This window comes from Chiloscyllium punctatum, chromosome 38 (genome assembly GCF_047496795.1).
Source record: "Chiloscyllium punctatum isolate Juve2018m chromosome 38, sChiPun1.3, whole genome shotgun sequence".
NCBI classification, from domain to species: Eukaryota; Metazoa; Chordata; class Chondrichthyes; order Orectolobiformes; family Hemiscylliidae; genus Chiloscyllium; species Chiloscyllium punctatum.
In genome coordinates this window covers 8,784,042-8,808,760 of record NC_092776.1, presented here as the reverse complement: position 1 = coordinate 8,808,760, position 24,719 = coordinate 8,784,042, and the positions used below count along the sequence as shown (strand labels likewise).

Genomic DNA, 24,719 nt, shown 5'->3' with positions numbered 1-24,719 from the left:
GAGTTAATTAAAAGCGAAATAAATGATAATTAGAAAAGGAAAAGCAAGAAAAATAATTTAAAGAATTCCTAATGTCAGACTCCACAGTGTCATAGGAACAGGAGGCGGCCATTCACCCTCTCGAGTCTGTTTTCCCCCATTCATAAAACCTAGAACGTTCATTGAGATCGTGGCTGATCTGTGGCTTAATTCTGTATCCCTGGCCTCCGACCCATATCCCTTAATACCCTTGCTTAACAAAAATTTATCTCCGTTTTAAAGTTAAATTCCTGCATCCACTGCCATTTGTGGAAGAGTGTTCCAAGGATGTACCACTGTGTGTGGAATTCCTTCCTCAACTGCTCTCTGTTGCTGAACAGATTGACTGGCTTTGTAGGAACATGATATTTATCATTAAAGGATCCTTACATTGTTACTTACTAAACCTGACCTTTGAAGGCAAATTTAATTTGTAATTAATGGTGAACAAATTCATCATTAATCCTAACCTAATTTTTGAAACACTTAGGCAAGTTAAGGGCTGGTTGCCATTTTCATGAGGTTAATGGCTATATAAGGGAATTTATAATAGGGTATCTCTGACTTGCCACAAACTTGCCACAAACAATGCAACTAAACTCAATTTGAGGTTTTGGATGTAGGTTGATTTCCAGACATTTTGTCACCGTACTAGTTAATATCTTCAGTGTGCCTCAGACGAAGCACTGCTGAAACTTCCTGCTTTCTATTTATATGTTTGGGTTTCTTTGGGTTGGTGATGTCATTTCCTGTGGTGATGTTATTTCCTGTGCTGAAGTCACTGCCTTTCCTTTTCTCAGGAGGCCTAATTCGATGTGTTAGACCCCATCTACCACCCCCTAAGAAAAGGAACAGGAAGTGACTTCACAGGAAATAACATCACCAACCCAAAGAAACCTAGAAATATAAATTGAAAGCAGCAAGTTTCAGCAGTGCTTTGCCTGAGGCCCACTGAAGATGTTACTTAGAAACATCTGGAAATAAACTTTCAAGCACAGCGAGCAAACCTACATCCAATATTAAACTCCATCTTAGAGCCACATTAAACTCAACATTTTGCCAAAAATTCTTAGTCATTCTTCCCTTCTCTTATTCTCACTCCTATTTTGAAAATCCTTACTCTCTCTTTAGAATTTCGTGGATCACAGACTATTTCTGACAAACAGCCTCCATGGCAATCCACGCCTCCGCTCACCAAATATTATTTCATAATTGTTGAATTATGCCTCTTTCCGACTTAGATTGGAAAATGGAGCAGGGAAACATAAATGGGCCAGTTCCTAACAGCCCATGTGATTGCAACATTTTGTCATATCAATCATCCATAATATTCTACGTGAAGTAGGTTACGTAGCAAAGTTTTTCAAGTACATTTCTACACTGTGCTTAAAACTGATGCTGATAATATATTTAATTTTAAGTAGCGACCTTTAAAGATTGACCATGCATGTATTTAAAATGAATTTGCATAAAGAATAAAAGACAAATACTTTAAAAGTGGAAATTGTAAATAAAACAGAAAATACTGGGAAACTTAAGACAGGTTCGGCAGCATCAATGGGGAGACAGAAACAATTAATGCTTCAGATCAATGATCTTGCAGCAGAACTGAAAAGTAATTCAAACAGCAGGTTGATGGGTCCTGTAATCTCTCATATTATTCACATCTTCAAGGATGTGCCTTTGCATTGTGAAATTACAGCAGCATTACGAGTCTTACAATCAATCACACAACAGCAGTAATATAGGTTTCTTAGAACATTGACCCTGAAGGGCTTTGAGAGTTTATCAGAAAGACAGGTTAATTCTTTTCTTTAACATGTACATTAGTCTGGGACAGCACGTGAATAACTGAATAAAAATGCACAAACATTATAGAATCAAGCAATAGAAAAACATACAGTGCCAGTTCTCAACAAATGTCACAACTGAAGTAAACTCCAACCATTCAATAAATATAATTAAAAAGATTTCTGACCTTTTTCATTTCAACCAACTAAAATGTGGCAGCTTCATCAGTTGTACAAAAAACAATTTGCAATTGAAACATCATAGTGAAGCACCAAGTTAGACTTGGTCACAGAGGTTTTGACATATATTAAGTGGCAGGGAATCTTCCACTTGTATAAACAATGCACTGTAATGAGTGAGGACATTGGGTTGTATAATAAGGAAATGAGGAGTGCTTGTGAGAGCCTTGTTTGTGTCTTTTCTCCAGAGGTGTGTCATAACACATCTGAACAGGTTGATTAAAATTATCTGGTCCAGGGAAATGTGTAAGATATGGAAAGATAAAATGTTAAGAGTGCATAAGTATGCCATTGCCCCAGGGAGCTGGCCGTAGTGGGTTTTTACTGCCTTAACAGTGCATTTTACAATAAGAAAGTCCATTTTAAAATAAAAAGTCTGTAAAATTGTGGAAAATAGGAATTACCTGATTAAAATCGATACCAGTCACTTACAACCCTCAAGGTCTCTAGCTATGTTTGACAGGAGAAATACCTAATCACATTCATTCTGGCTGGGAGCAGTGGTGACACTACACGCAACCAACATTATTTGTATTTTGTAAAAAGCCATACTGCTTCTGTTAAAAATGTATCAAAACGCAAAGTCAACAATAAATCAAAAAAGTATTTCAAAACTGGAGCAGAATATGCAAAAGAATTAAAATAAGGGACTATTTTGTTGTTTAGATGACAATGTACTTCAAGTAAAGGAAATACATTTCCTTAAAATTATGTAATTGCTATTATATAATGCCTTTGTAATATCAGGCTATGTTCACTGAGAAAATTGTGTAATATTACAGAGATATATATGGAGTTGAGACAAACCTGCTTTAATTGCTAACTCTCATCACCACAACAAAATAGGAGACAGCAGTTACTTGGCAAAACACCAGTAAAGATTAGTGTGGTGCTGGAAAAGCCCAGCAGGTCAGGCAGCATCCGAGGAGCAGGAAAATTAATGTTTCGGGCAAAAGCCCTTCATCAGGAAGCTCCCTGATGAAGGGCTTTTGCCCGAAACATTAATTTTCCTGCTCCTCAGATGCTGCCTGACCTGCTGTGCTTTTCCAGCACCACTCTAATCTTGACTCTGATCTTCAGCATTTGCAGTCCTCACTTTTGCCTAAAACACCAGTAAATGCAAGCAATGCCAGTATACTTAATTCTGAAAACTGGACAATAAACTCAGTTGTCAAAACAACTGCGTATGCTTACATGGTGTTGAAAACTGGAACTAAAACACATCAATTTTGTACAAACAGCAATCAATAGATTTTATCCATATTGTATGCAGCACTTCTTGGGAATTTCCAGATTCAGACTATAACTTATTGCAGCAATTTATTTGTAGAATATTCAAACAACACATAAGATGAAAGTAAATTCATTTATCCAAATTTGACAACTAAGTCTGAACTAATTAATTAAGAAAATTATGATACTGACTTCGTGTAATTAGGGCTTTGAAGTTATTTGTTTTTATTTAATCTGACTTCATTTATACTTTTCTGAGAAACGGAAATACCATCCTTAACATTAGTCTGGGACATCATGTCAATAACTGAATAAAAATGTACAAACATTATAGAATCAAGCAATAGAAAAATATATAGTGCCAGTTCTCAACAAATGTCACAACTGAAGTAAACTCCAACTATTCAATAAATATAATTAAAAAAAGACTTTTGTGCTTTTCCACTGCATACAACTAAAATGTGGCAGGCTCATCAGTTGTACAAAATGAAAATATGAAATAACAGAACTTTAGTAACACACAGTGTCATTCATTCACATAGCTTATCTCAAGACAATAAACTTTAGTGAACAGGTTAGGTTTGAAAAGGATAGGTATCAATGCACATCTTTAGAAACATTTCAACTTCCAAAAGTTGATGTCATAGTCAAAATGGAATCACTACCTATCTGTCCACTAACAGTTATGATGAACAGTCACAAATGTTTTATGCTGCAATGGAGAGACAGAACCTTAAGCAGACTCAGCTAGCTCTCAGTGTCATCCTTCTATACAACAGAAAACTCTCAGCAACTGTTCATTTCCATGTTAGTAATGGCTAAAAACAATATAAGCATAAATAGCTTTTATAAAAAAAAGACATGCAGTTGTTAGGAATGGCAAAAAGAAACAAATTAATGGCATAAAAAAAACACAACAGTTCCAGTGAATTGTAATGCACCATTCCAAGGAATTTTGTAATCAGCATTCTTCACAGTCAAATAATGTTCACCAGCCTTTTCTGCTTCACGTGAGGCCACAGACATTGTAAACATACTCGAGACGTGTCAGTGCAGGGTTTAAGGTACAGTGAACAACAAGGACGGCAAACAACCAAGGTTGCATAGTCACAGGCATGAAGTTTAAAGATTCATATCAAATATTATTGCAACAGGAGCCATAAATTCAAGTGCAAACGAACAATCTTGCTTCGGTTAATGCAGAGTATTTAGTTGATCTCAAATCTCCACTTTTCCTTTCTAAATTAAGAAAAGGCCAGAATGCCTGGCACTGAAGTCTGTTAATACACTGATATACACAAGCTGAATGCACTTTTAAGAAGTCAGGGCATCCAAGCAAGCTATACCAAATTCTCATCAAGGATATGACTTACGAATCACACGGTTCATTCCATTTAACAAATTAGTAGTTTCGGTGGACATGCTAAGGGTTGGATCTTTGCTTGCTGATGCTGATATCGCCATATCAGGTTCAGGGGTCAGGGGAGAATTCTCCAATTTGGTTGCTGCTAATGCATTTGCATACTGCGCCCTCGTGATCTGGTAAAAGAAAATGCAACTTTAGAACACATCCGCATCAAATCCCCAATCTATTCTGAAATTTAAAATAATTTGTATATTTAAAAATCGACCACAAAATGTTGTAAAAGAATTATGCCTAAGGATTCCTTAACTACTTTTGAGGTTTGAAGCACTCCTTGTCTCAAGGAGAATGTAAAGAACCATTCAGATTAATGCTGGCCCAATGCCTATTCCTGAAAGACATTTTAAAGGGTAATTTTAAATTGAAGGCATCATGCAGCAACGAAGACCCTGGCAGACTAAATCTTTCAAGGTGTCAACATCACAACACGGGATTTACATCCATCCTAACCACCCATTATTTAGAAAAGGGCTTTGAAACAATGGAGTCATATGATGCTATGGCCATATTTTCTCTTTGCTTTTATAAGTCAGCAAGAAACAGATACCCATGAGGCCATCAAAACAGATGCAATTCAACCAAGCAGACAACATAATAACATCATTGCCTTGAAAATGGGAGAAAGACTTCCCAACTTGCTCTAACTTCAAATTTACCTGAGAACTAACCCCTGGAAATTTGACTGCAGAAGTCTCAAAGTTTACTAAGAATTCTTTGCTTTACAAAACCTTCATTTCAGGTAAAGGAATAAACTCATCTAAGCAGCTACAGGCTTGTCACCAAAGAGACTGAGACAGTTGCTCATTGTAATTGTATTCTTTTTCCCTTCATCTATCTAAACTTTGCGGGACTGACAATGATACAGAGTCAAGGTAGAGAGATGTCTTGTTTTTAAACCGGATAAGTGTGTAATAATAAATATTCTAAAACGCAGAAAAATGCTTCTTGCTAATGAGAATTATTTAATTGAGACAATCACTGACAGGATAAGAAGAAAAACACTATATAAAGCACACTTATCACAGACAGTAAGGTAACAGAAAATGCCTTGAGGCAGCTGGCATGTAGATTCTGAGGCGTATGGTGATTGAAAGATGAGAAACTAAGCAGTCTTATATTTTAGCTATATAACAGAAAAGTAACAGAACCCCTATTCGGTACTCCCTCGTGATATTTCAATGATTACCAAAATTGAGGGGACCTAGTCGTCATGTTCACTACATCATGCAATATTGACAAAAACAAATGCACACTCTTTTGACAAAGAGTTCAAAATTTCAATCTATCTGCAATCAAAGCTGATAACCAGTGATTGAGAACAGTTTCAAAAGAGTTTTGCAATTCAACTGTTTTGCAAAATAAGCTACTGAATACACTATAAGGGTAGTGGCAATCTGTTAAGTGAGGTGCTCTGTTTCTGACAATATGATTCAATTCATTTCAGAAGTATATATCTCTTCAATTTATTTCAAATTATTTTCTATTTTATGAGAAATTTGTTAAATGAATCAACAAATCTCTACATTCCAGCACTCTGACCCTTGTATTGCTCATGTTCTATTGCCTACCATTTCAGAACATAGCATTCAACATTTAATATATCTTTGGCTCATGACAAACTTCTTGTAATTTTTACTTTTGTGTCAATAACATCCTAATTATTTCAACACATCTGTTAAGATTAAAGCTGAAAACTTTGCTTGCTGCTGCATCGACCTAGTTTGGCAAAATTGTACTTTTCGATACTTACTGATAGTAAAGCAGCACTGTCCATTGCTCACACACATCTCAATTATTTTGCAAAGGCCACTAACTACAAGGCATTTAAAGGCACCCAGAAAGAAGAGAAGGTTGTAAACAGTGGATAATCTCTCTTGTTCCATTGAGAAAATGGCCTTCCAGTTTCCAGGTCACTAGAAGCCCAACAACAAAATTATATTCTGGTAAACACAGTTGCAGCATGACATTTGACTGACAGCAATGTGGTGAGGTTCGATCTTGCTCAATTAGGAACTGATGACAAATAGTGCTCTAGCAAGTATAGCACGCATATATACCATTGCAACTTTAACACAACTTAGTATTGCAAGATTCTAAACATGAAGACCATCAATTTGCAACTTCTCTGGCCAATTTGTCCCATGTGACAAATGGTAAGTGTGTTGGAAAAAAAACTCCTCTGACAAGTTTTGTGAAGTAGTATCTGATAAAATATAAAAATTAGAACAAGTAAGTAATGAATGCCCTTGTTTCACTAACGTCACAAACACATGATGCAATAATGGATTTCAAACCAACTTTCATCATTCCTAGATTTTTAAACAATGATTTTTCAAACAGTTTCACAAACAAATCATGGGGTATAAACTTGCGTCTGGAAGCAGCACAAGACATGTGACATTGAAATATCAATCCATTCCATACTACTAATCATTTCTATTGACTCATACTTCAGTGTTCCTTTTGGGTTCCATGTTGAACTAAGTATAAATTATTTGAGAAATCCAAGAAGGCTAATATCTCAAAAAAATGTTCAAAACCAGCTACCTGTAACTTTTCACATCAGTAACTGATTTAGGTCACATCATCATATACCATCATTTGTATAAGCTCTCACCATCAGTGCTGCTTTTTCAGACTTTTGAGTATAGGAGTTGGGACGTTATGTTGAGGTTGTCCAGATCATTGGTGAGGCCTCTTCTGGAATACACTGTCCACTTCTGGTTGCCCAGTTATTGGAAGAATATTATCAAACTAGAGAGCGTTCAGAAGAGATTTGCCAGGTACGGAAGGTTTGAGCTATGAAGAAAAGCTGGATAGGCTGGGAATTTTTTCACTAGAGTGTAGTAAGTTGAGAGGTGACCTGACAAAAGTTTATAAAATAATGAGAGATATAGATAGAGTTAACTGTAATTGTCTTTTCCCTAAGATGGGGAGATTTCAAGGCTAGGGGACACACTTTTGAGGTGAGAGGACAGGGATTTAATAAAGACAGGGCAAAAGTGAGGACTGCAGATGCTGGAAACCAGAGTCTAGATTACAGGGGTGCTGGAAAAGCACAGCTGGTCAGGCAGCATCCGAGAAGAAGGAAAATCAACGTTTCGGGCAAAAGCCCCTCATCAGGAATGGAGGCAGGGAACGTCCAGGGTGGAGAGATAAATAGGGGGGCTGGGGCAGGGGAAAAGGTAGCAAAGAGTACAATAGGTGAATGGGGGTGGGGATGGAGGTGATAGGTCAGAGGGGAGGGTGGAGTGGATAGGTGGGAAGGGAGATTGGCAGCTAGGACAGGTCATGAGGATGGTGCTGAGCTGGAAGGTTGGAGTTGGGGTAAGGTGGGGAGAAGGGAAATGAGGAAAGACAGACATAACAGGCAACGTTTTTACACGGAGGGTGGCTTGAGTGTGGAATGAACTTCCAGAAGTGGATGTGGGTACAATTACAACAGTTTAAAGACATTTGGATGGATTCATGAAAAGGAAAGGTTTGGAAGGATATGGGCTAGGAGCAGGCAGGTGGGACTAGTTTAGTTTGGGATTATGTTCGGCATGGTCTGATTGGACCAAAGGGTCTGTTTTCATGCTGTATGTATGAGTCTGCACTGACAAAAATCTACACTAAATCTACACCTACCCAACTTTCCAGAATTTTGCCTAAAGTCTTGAATATTATGACATTTTAAGATGCATCCAAATACTTTTTAAAGTTTTTGAAGTTTGCTCTGTTAACTATCTGCCCAGGTAGTGTGTTCCCAACATCTTCTGGGTGAAATTTCTTTCCTTAAATCCCCTTTAAACCTCTGCCTTTTACTTTAAAATTATGCCCCTTGCTACTGACCCTTCAAGTAAAGGGAGCAGCTGCTTTCTATCCAATTTGTTATAATCTAATATACCTCAATCAGGTGCCCGATCAGGCTTCTCTGTTCTAAAGTGAGCAACCTGAACTTATCCAGCCTTTCTTCATTGCTAAACTGCTCCATCCCAACATTCTGGTGAATTTCCGCTGTACCCGTTCCAGTGCAATCACATCCTTCCTATTGTGTGGTAACCAAAACTGCACATAGTACTTCAATTGTGTACTAACCAAAGTCCTATGCAATTCCAACACACTACTGCACTCTTGTGATCTACGCCATGACTGCTGAAAGCAAGTGTCCCATATGTCTTCTGAACAATCTTATTAATCTGCCCTACTGACTTCAGAGACCAGTAGACAAGAACTCAAAGATCCTCATATTCTTCTGAACTTTCTGGTGTCCTGCTATTCACTGAGTACTCCCTTATCTAGTTACTTCTCCCAAAGTGCATCACATCACACTTAAGGATTAAATTCCAGCTGCCACTCATCTGCCCAATCCATCTGTTATCCTCCTGTAAATGAAGACCTTGTTCCTCAGTGTTAACCACCTAGCCAATCTTTGTATTATCTAGAAACTAATTTATCACCTTCTCCTCTCACCCGCATCTTCTTCCGCATTGTTTACATTTATCACAAACAATAAAGTTACTTAGCATTACTCCCCAAGGTATGCCATTGGACACCCACCTTCAGTCACACAAACAGACTTCTACTACCAAGTCAATTCTGAATCTAACTTATCATTTGCCTTGGATCCCATGAGCTTTTACTTTCTTTATTAATCTCTTATGTGGGATTTTGCCAAAGGCTTTGTCAAAATCCATAGAAATAAAATCAACTATCACCATCTAGACACCGCCGCAAAAAAATTCAATCAATTTTGTACAGCCTGACATCCTCTGACAAACCCATGCTGATTACCCTGATCAAACTTTTCCTCTCCCAGTGAATATTAATTCGCACCTTCAGAAATTTCTCCAAGTTTCCCTACAACTGCTCTCTAATTCCTTGGCATATCTCTACCACCCTATCTGAAAATCTGAACAACATTAACTGTCTTCCAGTCCTCAGACACCTCCCCTGTGGCCAAAAGGAATAAAAAATTTGGGTCAAAGCCCCATAGTCTTCTCTCTACAGTGTATCCTAGGCTCTTTAGCCACATCTGGGGCTTGGCAACTTTTACTCCTGCTAAAACTTTAAATACCTCCTCACACCTGATGTCAAATTGCTCAAGAACCTCTCAGTTACAATTTTGTACTTACATTCCCCTTCTCCAAAGTGCAGACAGATGTGAAATATGTGTTTAACATCCTAACAATGCACAGATCTCCCCCTTGGTCCCTGAATGGGCCCTACTCTTTCTCTCGTTATTCTCTTCTCCTTGATATACTTATAGAATATCTCACAATTCTCCATAATTTTACCCACCAATGCTTTTTCGTGCCTCCACTGTGCTCTCCTAATTACTTTCTTAAGCTCACCTCTGCACTTCATTCTGGCCTCTGTTGATTTGCTCCCTTTGTACTTGTTGAAAGCTTCTCTTTTCTTTCATATGCAGTCCTGAATATTCCTAGACATATAGGATTCTCTGGTCTCCTACATTTCACTTTGAAGGGGACATGTTTAGCTTCCAGTCTCCCCAACTCAATTTTGAACACATCCCCCAGCTCTTCCGTTGTAGATTTAGCCAGAAATAGCTACTCCTAGAATCACTGAACCTCCATAGTATGGAAGCAGGCCATACAACCCATCAAGTTCACATTTTCTCTCTGAAGAGCATCCCACCCAAATCCACCCCCCTTACCTATAACCCTGCAGTTCCCATTGCTGATCCACCTAGCCTACACTTTCATGGACATATGGAAAATTTAGCATAGCCAATCCACCTAACCTGCACATCTTCAGACTGTGGAAGGTCTCCTTTGGTCAGATTCTGCATTAGTTTAATAAGATCAACCTTCCCCAAAACCAAAACCCAATTTTGCAGACAATCTTTTTCCTTTTTCAGTACAAACTTAAAACATACGGTGCAGTGGCCACTATCACTAAAATGCTCTCCCAAAGCCATTTCGAACACACAGCTGGCTACGTTCTTCAGAATTAGGTCCAGTACTGCACTGGCCTTGTTGAATCATCTACATTGAACAGTACAGCACAGGAACAGGCCCTTCGGCACATAATGTTGTGTCAAACATGACACCAAATTAATCTAATCTTTTCTGCCTGTCCTTGGCCTATATCCCTCCATTCCTTGCACATTCATGTGCTTATCTACAAGCCCCTTAAACGGTTACAGTATCTGCCTCCACCACCTTATTCCTACCACACACTGTATAAAAATAACTTGCCCCTCACATCTCCTTTGAATTTCCCCCCTTCACCTTAAATACCCCCTTGTATTAGACAATTCAACTTTGAAAAAAGGTTTCTGTCTATTCATCTCATAATTTTATAGACATCTATCAAATCTCCCCTCAGCCTCCACTACTCCAGAGAAAACAACGCAAGTTTTTCTAGCCTCTCCTTATAGCTTATATCCCTACTCCAGGCAGCATCCTGGAAAACTTCTTCCGCAATGTCTCCAAAGCCTCCACATCCTTCCTGTAATGTAGTGACCAGAAATGAACACAATACTCTTAAATGTAGTCTAACCAAAGTTTTATAAAGCTGCAACATGACATCCTGATTGTTGTACTCAATTCCCCAACCAATAAAGGCAAGCAAGTCATACTACTTCTTTACCACCCTATCAACTTGTGTGGCCACTTCCAGGAGTTATGGAAATGAACCCCAAGATTCCCCTGCTCATCAATGCTATTTAGGTTCCTGCCATTAACTGCATACTTTTCCATAACATTTGATCTCCCAAAGTGCAGTACCTCACATATACCTGTAATAAACTCCATTTACTATTTCTCTGCACATATCTACAACTGATCAATATCCCAATGTATCCTTTGACAACTTTCTACACTATCTCCAACACCACCGATCTTTGCACGGTCTGCAAATTTGCTAATCCACCCACCTACATTTTCGCTCAAGTCATTTATATATACCACAATTAGCAGAGGTCCCAATACGGATCCCTGCAGAACACCACTAGTCACGGATCTCCAGCCAGAAAAATACCACTACCCTTTGCCTCCTATGGGCAAATCAATTCTGAACCCAAGCAGCCAAGTCACTCTGGAGCTTAACCTTCTGAATGAATTGTTACACACAAGTGGACATATCCACTCCTCTATTGCTATTGACTGTTTGAAGGTCTATTATAACCTCAAAGCATTGTGAATGCCTCCTTTTAACTCCTAATCTCTACCTACAAAGCTTCATTTGAAGACCTTCCAAGATATTGTCCCTCTTTTTGATACTGAAAAAATTGTTACAAGCTTTCATTCAAAACTTCCACAAAAAGCTTGAGAGATGCGAATTTGTTACGTATATTTAGAATGATTTAGATTTGTAAATTTGCATGAATATATCCATGCACTTGTGTGTCTGGGAATTCAGTGACCAGAGGGTTGTCTTGGCTGGCACAGTTGGGCAATATACAGTTCCATCACTAAACATCCAGATACGATTAGCTTCCAACCATACAGTGAATTAGCATATTTGCAGGATCATAATACTGAAGCAACATTTTACCTTCACAAACTGGATGTCAGTTAACACCCGCACAGAGTAGTCTGGAATGTAGGAATAACTACTAATGTTTTGTTGATAGGTTCCACCCCCAAATTCAACCCGTTCTGTCCGACTTCCGTGGTCTGTCCATTGTCCTCCACTGCTGTGAGATGGTGATCTAGTGACTAGGTTCATAAGAATTGAAGAGAAATAAAAATTATTCCCTTTAATTGTAATCTTGCAAATGCTTTTACATAAATGTGAGTCACAAAAACCTTACAAATGATTCCTAATGCTTCAACAAACAACGTACTTAAGTGACTGACATAGCTAGTTATCAGCAGGAACAGCTACTGGTATAAAATATTATTCTAATCATTATATCCAGAAATAGTTCCAAGACTGATTAAGGTGTGGTTGCTATTTCAAGAAAGGTTACAGTATAGAAGGAAGTTATTCAGCTCACTGGGTCCAAGCAGGTTCGCTGCAAGATCAATTAGACAGTCCCAGGTCTCCAGCTTTTCATCGCAGCCCTGCAAATGCTTCTCTCTTTAGATGTTTATCCTAACTCCTTTCATAGCTACGATCAAATCTGCCCGAGTCACACTCACAAACAGGGCATTCTAGATTCTAATTACTCGCTGAGCAAAAGTTTTATCCTTTGGCGCATTACTTTACCATTTGTGATCTTCCTGCCACTTTAACTAGTTATCATACATTTTCATCAACAGTTAAAACCTCATTGAAAAAGTTTGTTTGCACTGCTAACAGCACCACCTATAGGGCACTATCATTTACATTTTTCATGACCTAAACCTTTGAATGGAAAGATTTTCCTATGATTTCTGACTCGACAGCACTTATTCCTTAGGCTCAAACAATGGAAAATGGGACCTGAAGCACAGCAGAGAACAGAAATCCAGAATACCAAGAGTACAAAAATTCTAAAAGGGAGTAATAATTTAATTATGATAGATTATGTCCCTGACTTTTTTGACTTATTTTACCTCATAGCTGACCAACAGTGTGGCCAAACGTTTCAACTAGAGAGTCAGAAGGTGAAGAGAAAAATCAGTAGTACAGGGCAGCAGACTAAGGAGTGACAAGAGATACATAAAGTTTTTTGGTTATTAATTCTGGATGGCCTGAAGTCTTTGACCACAGTGAAACTGCAGGTCTTTCAGATCTGCAGTAACAGCAGACATTTCTGACTTGCTTATTGGCAGTAAGCATTGGCAGGAAGCAGGCCTACAAATTCAGAGATTCAGATCTGGTATGGCATATCACTTCACACATCCAAATAAGTTCAGACCCTCTAGGCAAATCATCCCCTAAATTGCCAACTGGTCATCAGCAGATGTTATACTTCTTCCAACAAAATACAACTGGGAAAATCCAAGGTCAATTAATTGAATACCAAAGGTTCCGCCTCGACCAAACACATTTCCTCTCGGCTTTCAAGCATTCATTCACTGAACTGACACACACAATGTGCCCAGTACTAAGCTTCTGCTTCTTTATAAACCACACTTAAAGTAATCCAAACTGCCTGCCAATTGAAAAACAAATTGTAATGAAAATCTACACAACTCTGAAATCAGTCAACAAATGACTTGGATGGCTCAATAAATTTGAACTATGTCATTTTCTTTCTGTTAGCACCATTCACATCCATTCAAAACAATCACTTTCTGCCAACACTGCTTAAGCACCTTAGTGGATCCATGTTTGTGAGCAATTTCTAATTTAAAATGCTACGTTGGTTGCTGAAAATAAGTATGTTGCAATACACTGGTTGAATCGGACTCTAGTATCTTATGCTTGCCACTTTACTCAAGCTATATCAAAATTTCCTTTAATTAAAAGTTACGTTTTTAAATCCAGATTTCAGTCACCCATCCAAATCTCAGTTTATTTGGGAAAGCATTTCATTATGTTGCTCTGATGAGCTATAGGACATCTGCCCAAATTAAAGGCAGCACATTTCGGCAAGCTATTATTTCTGCTGCTATTCGACTGGTATTAAGGTCCATTTTTGAGGAAATCCAGGAGTGATTTTACTCTGCATTATGCAAACACCTGAGCTGTACTTGATGTTGCCTTGACCATAAATAGTATGATAAATACAGAATTTGATATATGTCGTCCTGTTCCAATATCATTCACCTAATGAAACAAACAACCCATGATAACCACTTTACAAACATCACTTCCTACTATTAGGTTCTCATTTCTTTTAGAATTTTTTTTGGTTAGCTAATGGCACTTCTGATTTTGTATAACTATTCTTTAAATATACAAAGGAACATCCAAACAGCTTGATTTTTGATGGGATTAAACATATTACCACCTTTTAAATAATATCTCCTTTTGGTTAGGCAAATAACCAAAGTTAGTGCAATTCCATTAAAAAAATTTCAAATCAAGCTCCTGGGGAATCTGTATGTGTAGAATTATTTCTGTTTTCCAGATGTATACTGCACAATTTGGTGTCACAAGGAGAGGACTCAACTTACTTCAGCTTGGAAGCTTAGATACAAGCTGGTGAAGTCGAAGCTTTGGCACTCAAGTCAAGCAGGCTTGCTGGTGTTATCCATCTAAAACAGTGGAGCCTCCTGTTACAAAGGAGTGACTACTTTCTCACTACAACTTCTGAATAGTTAGGGGCCACTGTCAGTTTGGAGCAGAATGGGTAGAGCTCCTGGCCACTATCAGGCCTGTCCTTGCAGGATGCACAAGTAAACTGACTTAGCATGTCAATTATGGAGCATTTAGATAATCCAGAGAAGACTGACTTTACTACAAATCCACTGCCTGAATCTTGGAGAGACACCCATATCCAAAAGAATCCAGGTTACAAGAGAATCCATGAATAAACTGACTGCTAATTGCAAGAGATATTAATATTGCCACAAAATGTCAAATACAAAGCACGTTATGAGTGTTATCAAGTGGGATCCTTTGTAAAATATGGAGTCATAGAATCATACAGCATGGAAGTAGACCCTTGCATTCAACTTGTTCGTGCTGACCAAATATCCTAAACTGATCTAGTCCCATTTGCCAGCATTTGGATCATATCCTTCTAAACCCTTCCTAGTCATAGACTCCCTACAGTGTGGAAACACGCCCTTTGGGCCTACAAGTCCATACCAACCCTTTGAAGAGTATCCCACCCAAACCTTTTTCCCTACCCTATTACTCTACATTTACCCCTAACTAACACATCCATGTACACTATGGGCAATTTAGCATGACCAATTCATCTAACCTGCACATCTTTGGACTGTGAGAGGAAACCCACACAGACACGGGGAGAACGTGCAAACTCCACACAGACAGTCGCCCAAGGCTGGAATCGAACCTGGGTCCCTGGCGCTGTGAGGCAGCAGTGCCAACTACTGAGCCATTGTGCTGCCCACGTACCCATCCAGATACCTTTTAGATGTTGTAAGTGTACCAGCCTCCACAACTTCCTCTGGCAGCTTGTTCCATAAACATACCACACACTGTGAAAAAGTTGCCCCTCAAGTCCCTTTTCAATCTTTTTCCTCTCACCTTAAACCTGTGCTCTCTAGTTTTGGACTCTCCTGCCCTGGGAAAAAACCTTGGCTATTAACCCTATGCCTCTTATGATTAATAAATCTCTGTAAGATCACCCCTCAGCCTCTGATGCTCCGGGGGAAAAATCCCAGCCTATTCAGCCTCTTACTATAGCTCAAACCATCCAAAATATCTTGAAATGTTACCTAACCATTGTCAATCAGACATGCTATCATCTTTTATTTTATATTTTCAGCACTCAATTTGCCTTTTTACTGCAGTACTCTTCAAAATGACTTATTTAGCTATAAAATGCATTGAAACATAAGACACCATATAAGTACACTTCTTTAAACTTACAAGCATCTTAAACATTACTCATTTTTTTCTCATGAGCTTTATAAAATAAATTGTATTGTTTTTCTTTCCTGTAATGGTTTGCCATCACACTATGGTAAAAATAGGTACAGTCATGACCAGAAAACAAGCTGTTAATGTTGGTATTTTATGGAGGTTATGGTATTTTATGGATCACTTGAAAATGTAACTTTAAAAAAAACATTTGCGATTTACTTATGAAAGAACTGAAACCAACATGGTCATTCTAAAAGATGAGACTTAGCAAACAATCCAGGTCTTTTTCAATATATAATTTCAGTTACATCACACTGTAAACTTTTGCTATAAATTCTGTGTCTTATGATCTTATACTCTACAACCACCTGATGAAGGTGCAGTGCTATGAAAGCTAGTGCTTCCAAATAAACCTGTTGGACTATAACCTGGTGTTGTGTGATTTTTAACTTTGTATTTTATGGAAGCACACATTCTTGATAGTGAAAGGTCTTCACTAATTGATTAAAGACCTGAATTAAATAAGCCATACAAAGTAATGCTCTCAATCAACCTTTCTGAATAAGGACACCTGACTCTGTCATGAAATAACTACTTTACAAAATTAAATAAAATGAATTCAGCAATCAAAATTCACTTGCTAACAGGTGTCATTCCACAAAACAAAACCGTTCTTAACTTTTCATTAAATTAATAATCACGTTTTAAAACACTCAAACTTATAGCTTGGCGTGCAAAATAGAAAGAGGCATATTGCTGCAGACTATATCAAATCTCATTAGGAGCTGCCTGTTAAGTGTGTACAAAAAAGCCATGGAGTTGTAGACAAATTATTAATTTGATTCGGAAACTAACTGAGCTGTAGGAGATGGAGTAGAAATGATAGGCAAGCACTCCAATTGGAAATATGAAACTAGCAGAGTCCTGCAAGGATCTGTGTTGCGAGGCTCAACTGTTCACTGTATTTACCAACAACTTACATGATTGGATGGAAAGTTAATTTCCAAATTTGCCACTAAGTCAGACAAGTGGCATTGTAAGCAGTGTAGGTAGAAGTGTAAAATTGCAAAGAGATTTGACAGAATAAGTGAATGGGCAAGAATGCAGTAAATATATACAAAGGTGAAATCATCCACTCTGGACCTAAAACTGGCAGAAGAGATTATTTTCCAAATGGTGAAAAGTTAGAAACAGTGGAGGGTCAAAGAAATTTGGGAACCCAGGCACACAGCTTATTTAAAAAAAAAGTGATAACCAGATACAAATAATTATTAAAAAGCTAATGGAATGCAGTTCTTTAAATTTAGAATACTAGAAACCATGTTTCAGCTTTATCGTGCTTGAAGTACTGAGAGCAGTTCTGGTCACCATATTTTCAGAAGGCTTAATTGGCCTTGGAGAAGTGGAGCATTGGCTTACCAGAGTTATACCTAGACCCCAAAGACTGAACTAAAGGAGAGACTACACAAACTATGAATGCATTCCCCTGAATTTAGAAGATTAAAGTACGGTTTGATCAAACTTTTCCGAATACTATGGTGAACATATGGGGTACATAGAAAGAAACTGTTTTTGGTAGGAAGGTGGTCGAAAGATTAGAGTCATACCTTTCAGGAGTGAAATCAGGAAACACTTCTATACCAAAACTGGAAGGTTTCTTGCATAAACAGCAAGTGATATAAGAGCAAATGGAAATTTCAAATCTGACACTGATAAATTTTTGTCATCCTAAGGTATTAAGTTGCAAATGGTCTCTTATTAAACGGTGGGATGGGCTCAAGTGGCTTAATGGCCTTCAGCTCCTTGTAATGAGATGGAGGCTGAGGTACATTGTCAAGAACGCTTCAATGAATGCCAAAAATAGTTTACATGTAAATGTATTCTATTTAACCTGACATAAGCACAGAACAATCACAGGAAGTTGATGTCTTGTGATTATACTAATGCTACTTCTTCAACAGCAGCCCTGCTTAATACCCAAGATAGCTGTAAAATGAAAAAAGCATTTTAGTACATCTGATTTTGTCGTTTGAAAATATCAACTGTAATATCGCTCCTTACAGAACCTAGCAATTTCCTTGGGCCATAACTGGGCACTAAAAATGGAAAGTGGACCCATCATTAATATGTCTTAGTTCCATGAAGAATACCCACATTAAGATGCTTAAAAGATACACACAATAAATTCTTGATTGGTATATTATAAGGTGTAAATAACTAAATGTGTAATTGCAATGCAAAACTAAAATTACAGATGCTGGAAATTTGAAATAAAAAAGTGAATAAACTCTTGTCTGACAGCAACTGCAGAGACAGACACAAGAACAAACGCTTTGAATTGCATATACTTTTCATAGCAATGTGTAACAGTATTAGGCTAATAGGTAGTTAGTTAAAGAAAACAACAAATATTGGTTTGGGTATTTTACATAAAAAAGTAAGAGAGAGAAAAACCATGCATGCATTAAGATTGGGCTGAGGCTATGGAATACTGGTGTACCAATGCTTAATCAATTAATATGAAATTTCATCACTTTTACTTTAAAATAAATAATCCTACTGCATTAAGACAATGCTTTATATTAACACAGATTTTTATTCATACAAAAATATAATTATTCTTAACCCAGTGTGTCAAGTTGCAATCTCAAGGCCAAAGTAAACAACAGTGTGGGGAACTTAAAGAGATGAAAATATTTTGAAGACATCTGAACTGGAAATTCCTGGGACCTTGTTCCACCAATATGCATCCACTAGAGTGAACTCTGCCTATTTTCTGCTAAGGTTCAAGGCTCAGTTCCAAAAACCCTAGAATGGGGCTGTCTACATTAAGGCAGCAATTGCTGCCCACAAGGTTTCTTCCACGTGAGTGATCTAACCCAACTATAATTCATTGGTTCTCATTAGACACACTTCAGAACAGGTAATTAGTCCCCTTCAGAATCAATGAAAAGCTTTAGGCTTTCAGAGTGAGAAATGCTCCAATAACGTTAAAGAACTCCCTCAACACTGATAGGTCACTTAATTTCATTGACATGAAGCACATAGAGGAATAATGGAAAAACAAAAATACAGTCCTAATTTCAAAGTTAAAAATCACAACACCGGGTTATAGCCCAACAGGTTTAATTGGAAACACACTAGCTTTCGGAGCACTGCTCCTTCATCAAGAAGCGGCACTCCGAAAGCTAGTGTGCTTCCAATAAACCTGTTGGACTATAACATGGTATTGTGTGACTTTTAAACTTTGTACACACCCGTCCAACACCGGCATCTCCAAATCATGGCCCTAATTTCAGGCACTCTTTGCATTTAGGTGTGACTTGTAACCACTTCAGCCCCAGGAATCTCAGGGCAAAATCTATTTATAGTCATAAAAATGTCAAGCAAGGATAAAAATAAAGATATTGAGCAAATGTGTGAAAAGCAGTAAAAGGAAAATATGCAAAATAATCAGATCGAAAGAGATAAAACATAGAAAATATGAATTGAGACAGTAAGGTGCATGGAGTGTGAATTTAGTGGGATTCAGTGCAGGTAAATGCAATGTGTGTGTGTGTTTTTGAATATATCCAAGAAGAATACAATACGTAATGAAGCCACAGAAAATTACCTGGGGACCCAGCAAGAGATTCGCCTCTGCTAAAAGCAAAGGTTCGAGACACAGAAACGGGCACTATGCAAAGACAAGGTAGAAAGGGAGGAAATATTTAAGGATCATAGAGAGACAAAGAAAAAAATTAGTAATCATAGTTCATGCAAGTTTTACATAAACCATATTCATATTAATGGACCTACTCCATTACCGTCTACATCCAAAAATTATGAAATTTCTCTATCTGCAATTTATAAAATCTTATTTATTGTAGACTAAGAATTTTAATAGATCAGTTGAAGAAATGTTTTATTTTCATTTTGGTTGTGCTTGCTGACACCAAGGGGCATATGCATTAACAGCAAAATCACTTATGAATACAGTTACAAACATTAACAGATACCAATTAATAATACTATTATCAAAGAGACAATATGCTGGTTTGCAGAAATAAACTAAAACAAAGCACAACTTTTCCTTTAAGCTTCCGTAATTGGTTTAATACTGTGCACGTAATGTGTTAGTTATAAATACCGATTGTTTTAATTAACCAGAATATTGTGACAATAGTATTTTACAGTGATCACATAAATAAAGTGTGAAACAAAATATAAACTTTTCTTTAATGTTCAATAATTATCTTAATTTCATGCATGCAAGCAAGCAAGCACTGCATTGACGTCAGCAAATTGATCCTTTTCCTTTTGGTTTTGCCCAGAATATACATCTCCCCAAGTGACACACAGATGGATAAAATGTTCCCAACCTAGAAACAAATGCTGGTGCATGGCCTTGTATGATTTTCTTTAATTTTCCTGTCTTTGTCTCAGACCAGAATGGCTGTGAGGAAAACTGAGAAAATTTGTCTTCCATTTATCAACTCCATACAGCAGCCAATAAAGTGGTATCATGTAAAAGGTCACAATTGTAAACCAGCAGGCTACTATTTCCTGGCAAAATGCACAAGGAGTCTATTATTTCATAACAATGGGAGCATGGAAAATCCCTTTACTCTGACAAGCCAATTTATACACTCCAATCACTATGTGGTGTGTACAGCACTCACACCTCCAAATATATTTTTTCTTCTTCTAAACCTTTCAATGCAGGAAGACAGATTAACTACCTTTCTCATTTTAGACTTTTGCACAGAACTTTCCAACAATGCAGGTATTGGGACTCCAAGTGGGATCAGTAGCTCTGAGGTTGTTACAATGGTTGTTGTGGAGCTGTGACTTAGCTACAAAAGTTTTACTCTCACTCTCAACAGATGTCTATCCCCACCCAAAGCAACTGTCCTCTCGGGTCTTAATAAGAAGTCACATCAGTTTTCAAACCTTGAAATGGTGGTGACAGTTGGGAAAAGTTTGGAAAGAACTGCAAAGGACAACAGCCCAATTTGACAGCTTCACAGAAACCACATTTTAATGATGGATATAAAAGTGTCATAATTGTCCGGTATTACAAAAGGCCTCTTATACACACAACCGAAAAGGCCCACTCCCAGAAAAGGCAAAGTTTCATTTCCAATGTTCAACTCCGACTGAAATAACTAACAACAGGCTTGTTAAAAATCATTTTTTTCTTAATTGATTTCAATTTTGGAAGTTTGCCAGTTGTCATAATCAGTGTAATGTTTTTAGAGCAATTACTTTTCAGGAAGCTATCCCACCTATCCTTAGCAATAGGGAGTTAATTGAATTTGTTTAGCTTTAGTTTATTAAATTAAATAGAGCTGGTGCCATAACACATGCTGAGGAAGATGGCTATAGTTATTAAACATTGATGTTAAAGCTTAATTTCAGCTCAATCATCTTCAATTGCTTCATTAACAGTATTACTCTCATTACAAGATCAGAAATGTGACAGTTTGCAGCAAGGGTAGGTGAAGATTTGAAAGTAAAATGTATCTCTGTAAGCAATCAGTCTGAAAGACTCAGAAATAAAGTGCCAAAACAGATAAAACATATTAGAATGGATGAAATCAATGTCAAAACTTGGATGTTGGAGTTTAACGGATACATTTGCCCTTGCTTGAAGTTGCATTTAATCACAAACAATGGATGATTGCCATTAGACTCAACATTAGTTTGACTGATTGACAAATGATGACTGATATCTTAAGGCTCACAACTAATGAGAAGAATACTGGATCATCTATATCTAAGAGCATTGTATAAGTCCTGGACAGATACTGTATGTTGCAATGAAAGATTTACTTCCCATAATGTCAAAATTGCTTAATATAGAAGGCTCTTTAGGGGTATGATGGAACACTGATCATTCACCGAGATGGGTTGACACTCAATGCAGTTCAGAAGGATGATGAGGGATTTAATTGAAACATACCGAATACTGAATGGCCTGGACAGAGTAGATATTGGGAAGATGTTTCCATTGGTAGGAGACTAGAACCCAATGGCATAGCCTTTGAGTAAACATAAGACCTTTTAGAACAGAAATAAGGAGAAATTTCTTAAGCCAGAGTGGTGAATCTATGGGATTCATCACCACAGAAGGCTGTGGGGGCCAGGCCATTGAATATATTTAAGACTGAGATTGATAGGTTCTTGAGTATTTAGGGGATGAAGGGTTATGGAGAGGAAGTGTGAGAATGGGGATGAGAAATTTATCAGCCATTATCGAGAGGAGGAGCAGACTCAATGGGTTTAATGGCCTAATTTCTGCTCCTCTGTCTTATGACATGCCACAGCTACAGCATGTGCAATCAAGACGGAAGGCAATTTAACAAGATACTTTAAGAGAACAAAAACATGCTTTATCTTGCCCTTGAGGCTGTTTGAGGCACTTCACTTTCAATTAATTATCATTATATAGATTCAAAAACTGCTGGCTCTCCTGTGCATTACATGTCCATAATATATATAATGTTCTTATTTTATAATTATCTTTAATTGATTTTCTGGTGTTCACGTTTGTCACAAAAATACATGTGATTAGCATACAGTGTGATACAGCTGGATAAAGGCTTCATCAAAATATCCACTTGTTACTGAATGAAAGGAATTAATGCATTTAAATCAGTCTATCAATCTTTGTTGAAGTAGCAAGTTTAAAAATTTGATTTGGGCTGTTTTTACGAAACATTCTTTAGTTCAATTACAACTCTATGCCAATTTATTTTCATACATCCTGGTCGGAAAATATTTGCTTCATCAGTTTGTCTAACTCTGCATCTGAGTCAAAGAGTGTGGTGCTGGAAAAGCACAGCCAGTCAGGCAGCATCCGAGGAGCAGGAGAGTTGATATTTCGAGCATAAGCGCTTCATCAGGAACAGTGCATCTGCAACAATGAGCAAACGCAGCCATAATACTGGGCGGGCGGGGTGGGGGGCGCCTAAATGACAATTTACCGGTTAATCTACTATTAATTTCAGAAACTGAGAAGTAAAAAACTGGTTTAAAAAGTTATCATCGAAAATAAAGCAGAACCTTTTCTGACTCATCATGTGTGATCAGAAGGCAGATTAAGCTGATGGATAAATTGTTTATTTTAACAATTGAAAGTAAAGACAGTGCGCAAACTGTACAGGAGACAATGAGTTATAACAGCTGTGGTAATATCAAGAGATTGCACCTTGGTTAAATTCTCAATCTCAAATAAAAAAAAATTCAACAGCAGGAAAATGCAAATTTGGATGGAACGTGGGAAAAGTCAAACTTGTGGTTGCCTTAGTGGGAATGTGGAGGGGGAAGAAAATAAGGAAAGATAAAGAGACATCTCCTCAGGCACTAGTCCAATTCTTTTCTAATTTGACACAATTTCAAGACAGAAGGGAAATGCATCAATAAATTCGGCAGATTGTGATGACATTCATATTAACAGTCATGTTAACAGTGTTAAGAACAGTCTTAAGTGGTCATACATCGTCAAATCACACAAGAGCTACCAGATTACTACAGTTTGACAGCATGGAACTGGCAATTTCAATGCCATGGGAAAATTACAGTAAGAGTCAATTTTAAGTTGTTCTACTTTAACATAATTTGGTAAATACAGCCTGTGTTCATGGTTAGCATCGCAAGGTTAGTTTACAGTCATTTCACCCCAGGTGATCCAAGCAGCATCATTTTGGTTTGGTCTCAACTGTCCTGACTCTCTCTCTACCTGGGAGTGGAATGCAGATGTTGGAGATCAGAGTCAAAAAGCGTGGTGTGGAAACTCACAGCTGTTCAAACAAGCAACCGAGGAACAGGAGAATCGATGTTTCAAGCATAAGCTCTTCATCAGGAATGTCTTTACTTTCAATTGTTAAAATAAACAAGTTATCCATCAGCTTAGTCTACCTTCTGATCACATATGATGAGTCAGAAAAGATTCTGCTTTATTTTCGATGATAACTTTTTAAACCAGTTTTTTACTTCTCAGTTTCTGAAATTAATAGTAGATTAACCGGTAAATTGTCATTTAGCTCCCCTCAATATTATGGCTGCATTTGCTCATTGTTGCAGATGCACTGTTCCTGATGAAGAGCTTATGCTTGAAATGTTGACTCTCCTGCTCCTTGGATGCTGCCTGACTGGTTGTGCTTTTCCAGTACCAAACATTTTGACACTCTCTTTCTGTAAAATCTCTGGTTCACAGATAATGTTGATCCATAACCTTTCCTCTAATTTTTCCTTCTTCAGTTCACGGTTTCTGCCTGGCACACCCTCTCACTACCAACCCCCAGGATCGTGAATTACCTGCCGCAAGTCAAAGCTGCTCTGTCTCTGCTGCTCACCCATAAAGCTCTCATTCACAATGAGGGTTCAAGAGAAGGACAATCAGGGAGCTGTAAGGTCAGCAAAGAAGAGTTCACATTAACTGGAAGGGCATAGTGTAGAATATAGAAAAGTACAGCACAGAACAAGCCCATGATGTTGTGCCGATGTTTAATCCTAAAGTAAAATATGATAACCTATGCATCCCTCAACTCACTGCAATCCATGTGCATGTCCAGCAGTCACTTAAATGTCCCCAATGACTCTGCTTCCACCACCACAGCTGGCATGCATTCACAACTCTCTGCATAAAGAAC

General features: G+C 37.8%; 1 protein-coding gene across 2 annotated transcripts in view; it reads right to left on the bottom strand.

The window, feature by feature from the left end:
* cnnm1 (cyclin and CBS domain divalent metal cation transport mediator 1) overlaps nt 1–24,719 on the bottom strand; it is a 113,683-nt gene that overhangs the window by 40,420 nt on the left and 48,544 nt on the right. Inside the window, exons 6-8 of one of the 2 annotated variants that reach the window (XM_072557117.1) lie at nt 19,697–19,759; nt 12,208–12,371; nt 4,655–4,820 (exon numbers count right to left, since the gene is read on the bottom strand). In XM_072557117.1, coding sequence (XP_072413218.1) covers nt 4,655–4,820; nt 12,208–12,371; nt 19,697–19,759 — 393 coding nt within the window. The remainder of the gene's footprint in view (nt 1–4,654; nt 4,821–12,207; nt 12,372–19,696; nt 19,760–24,719) is intronic. The other variant, XM_072557118.1, reaches the window with a different exon arrangement.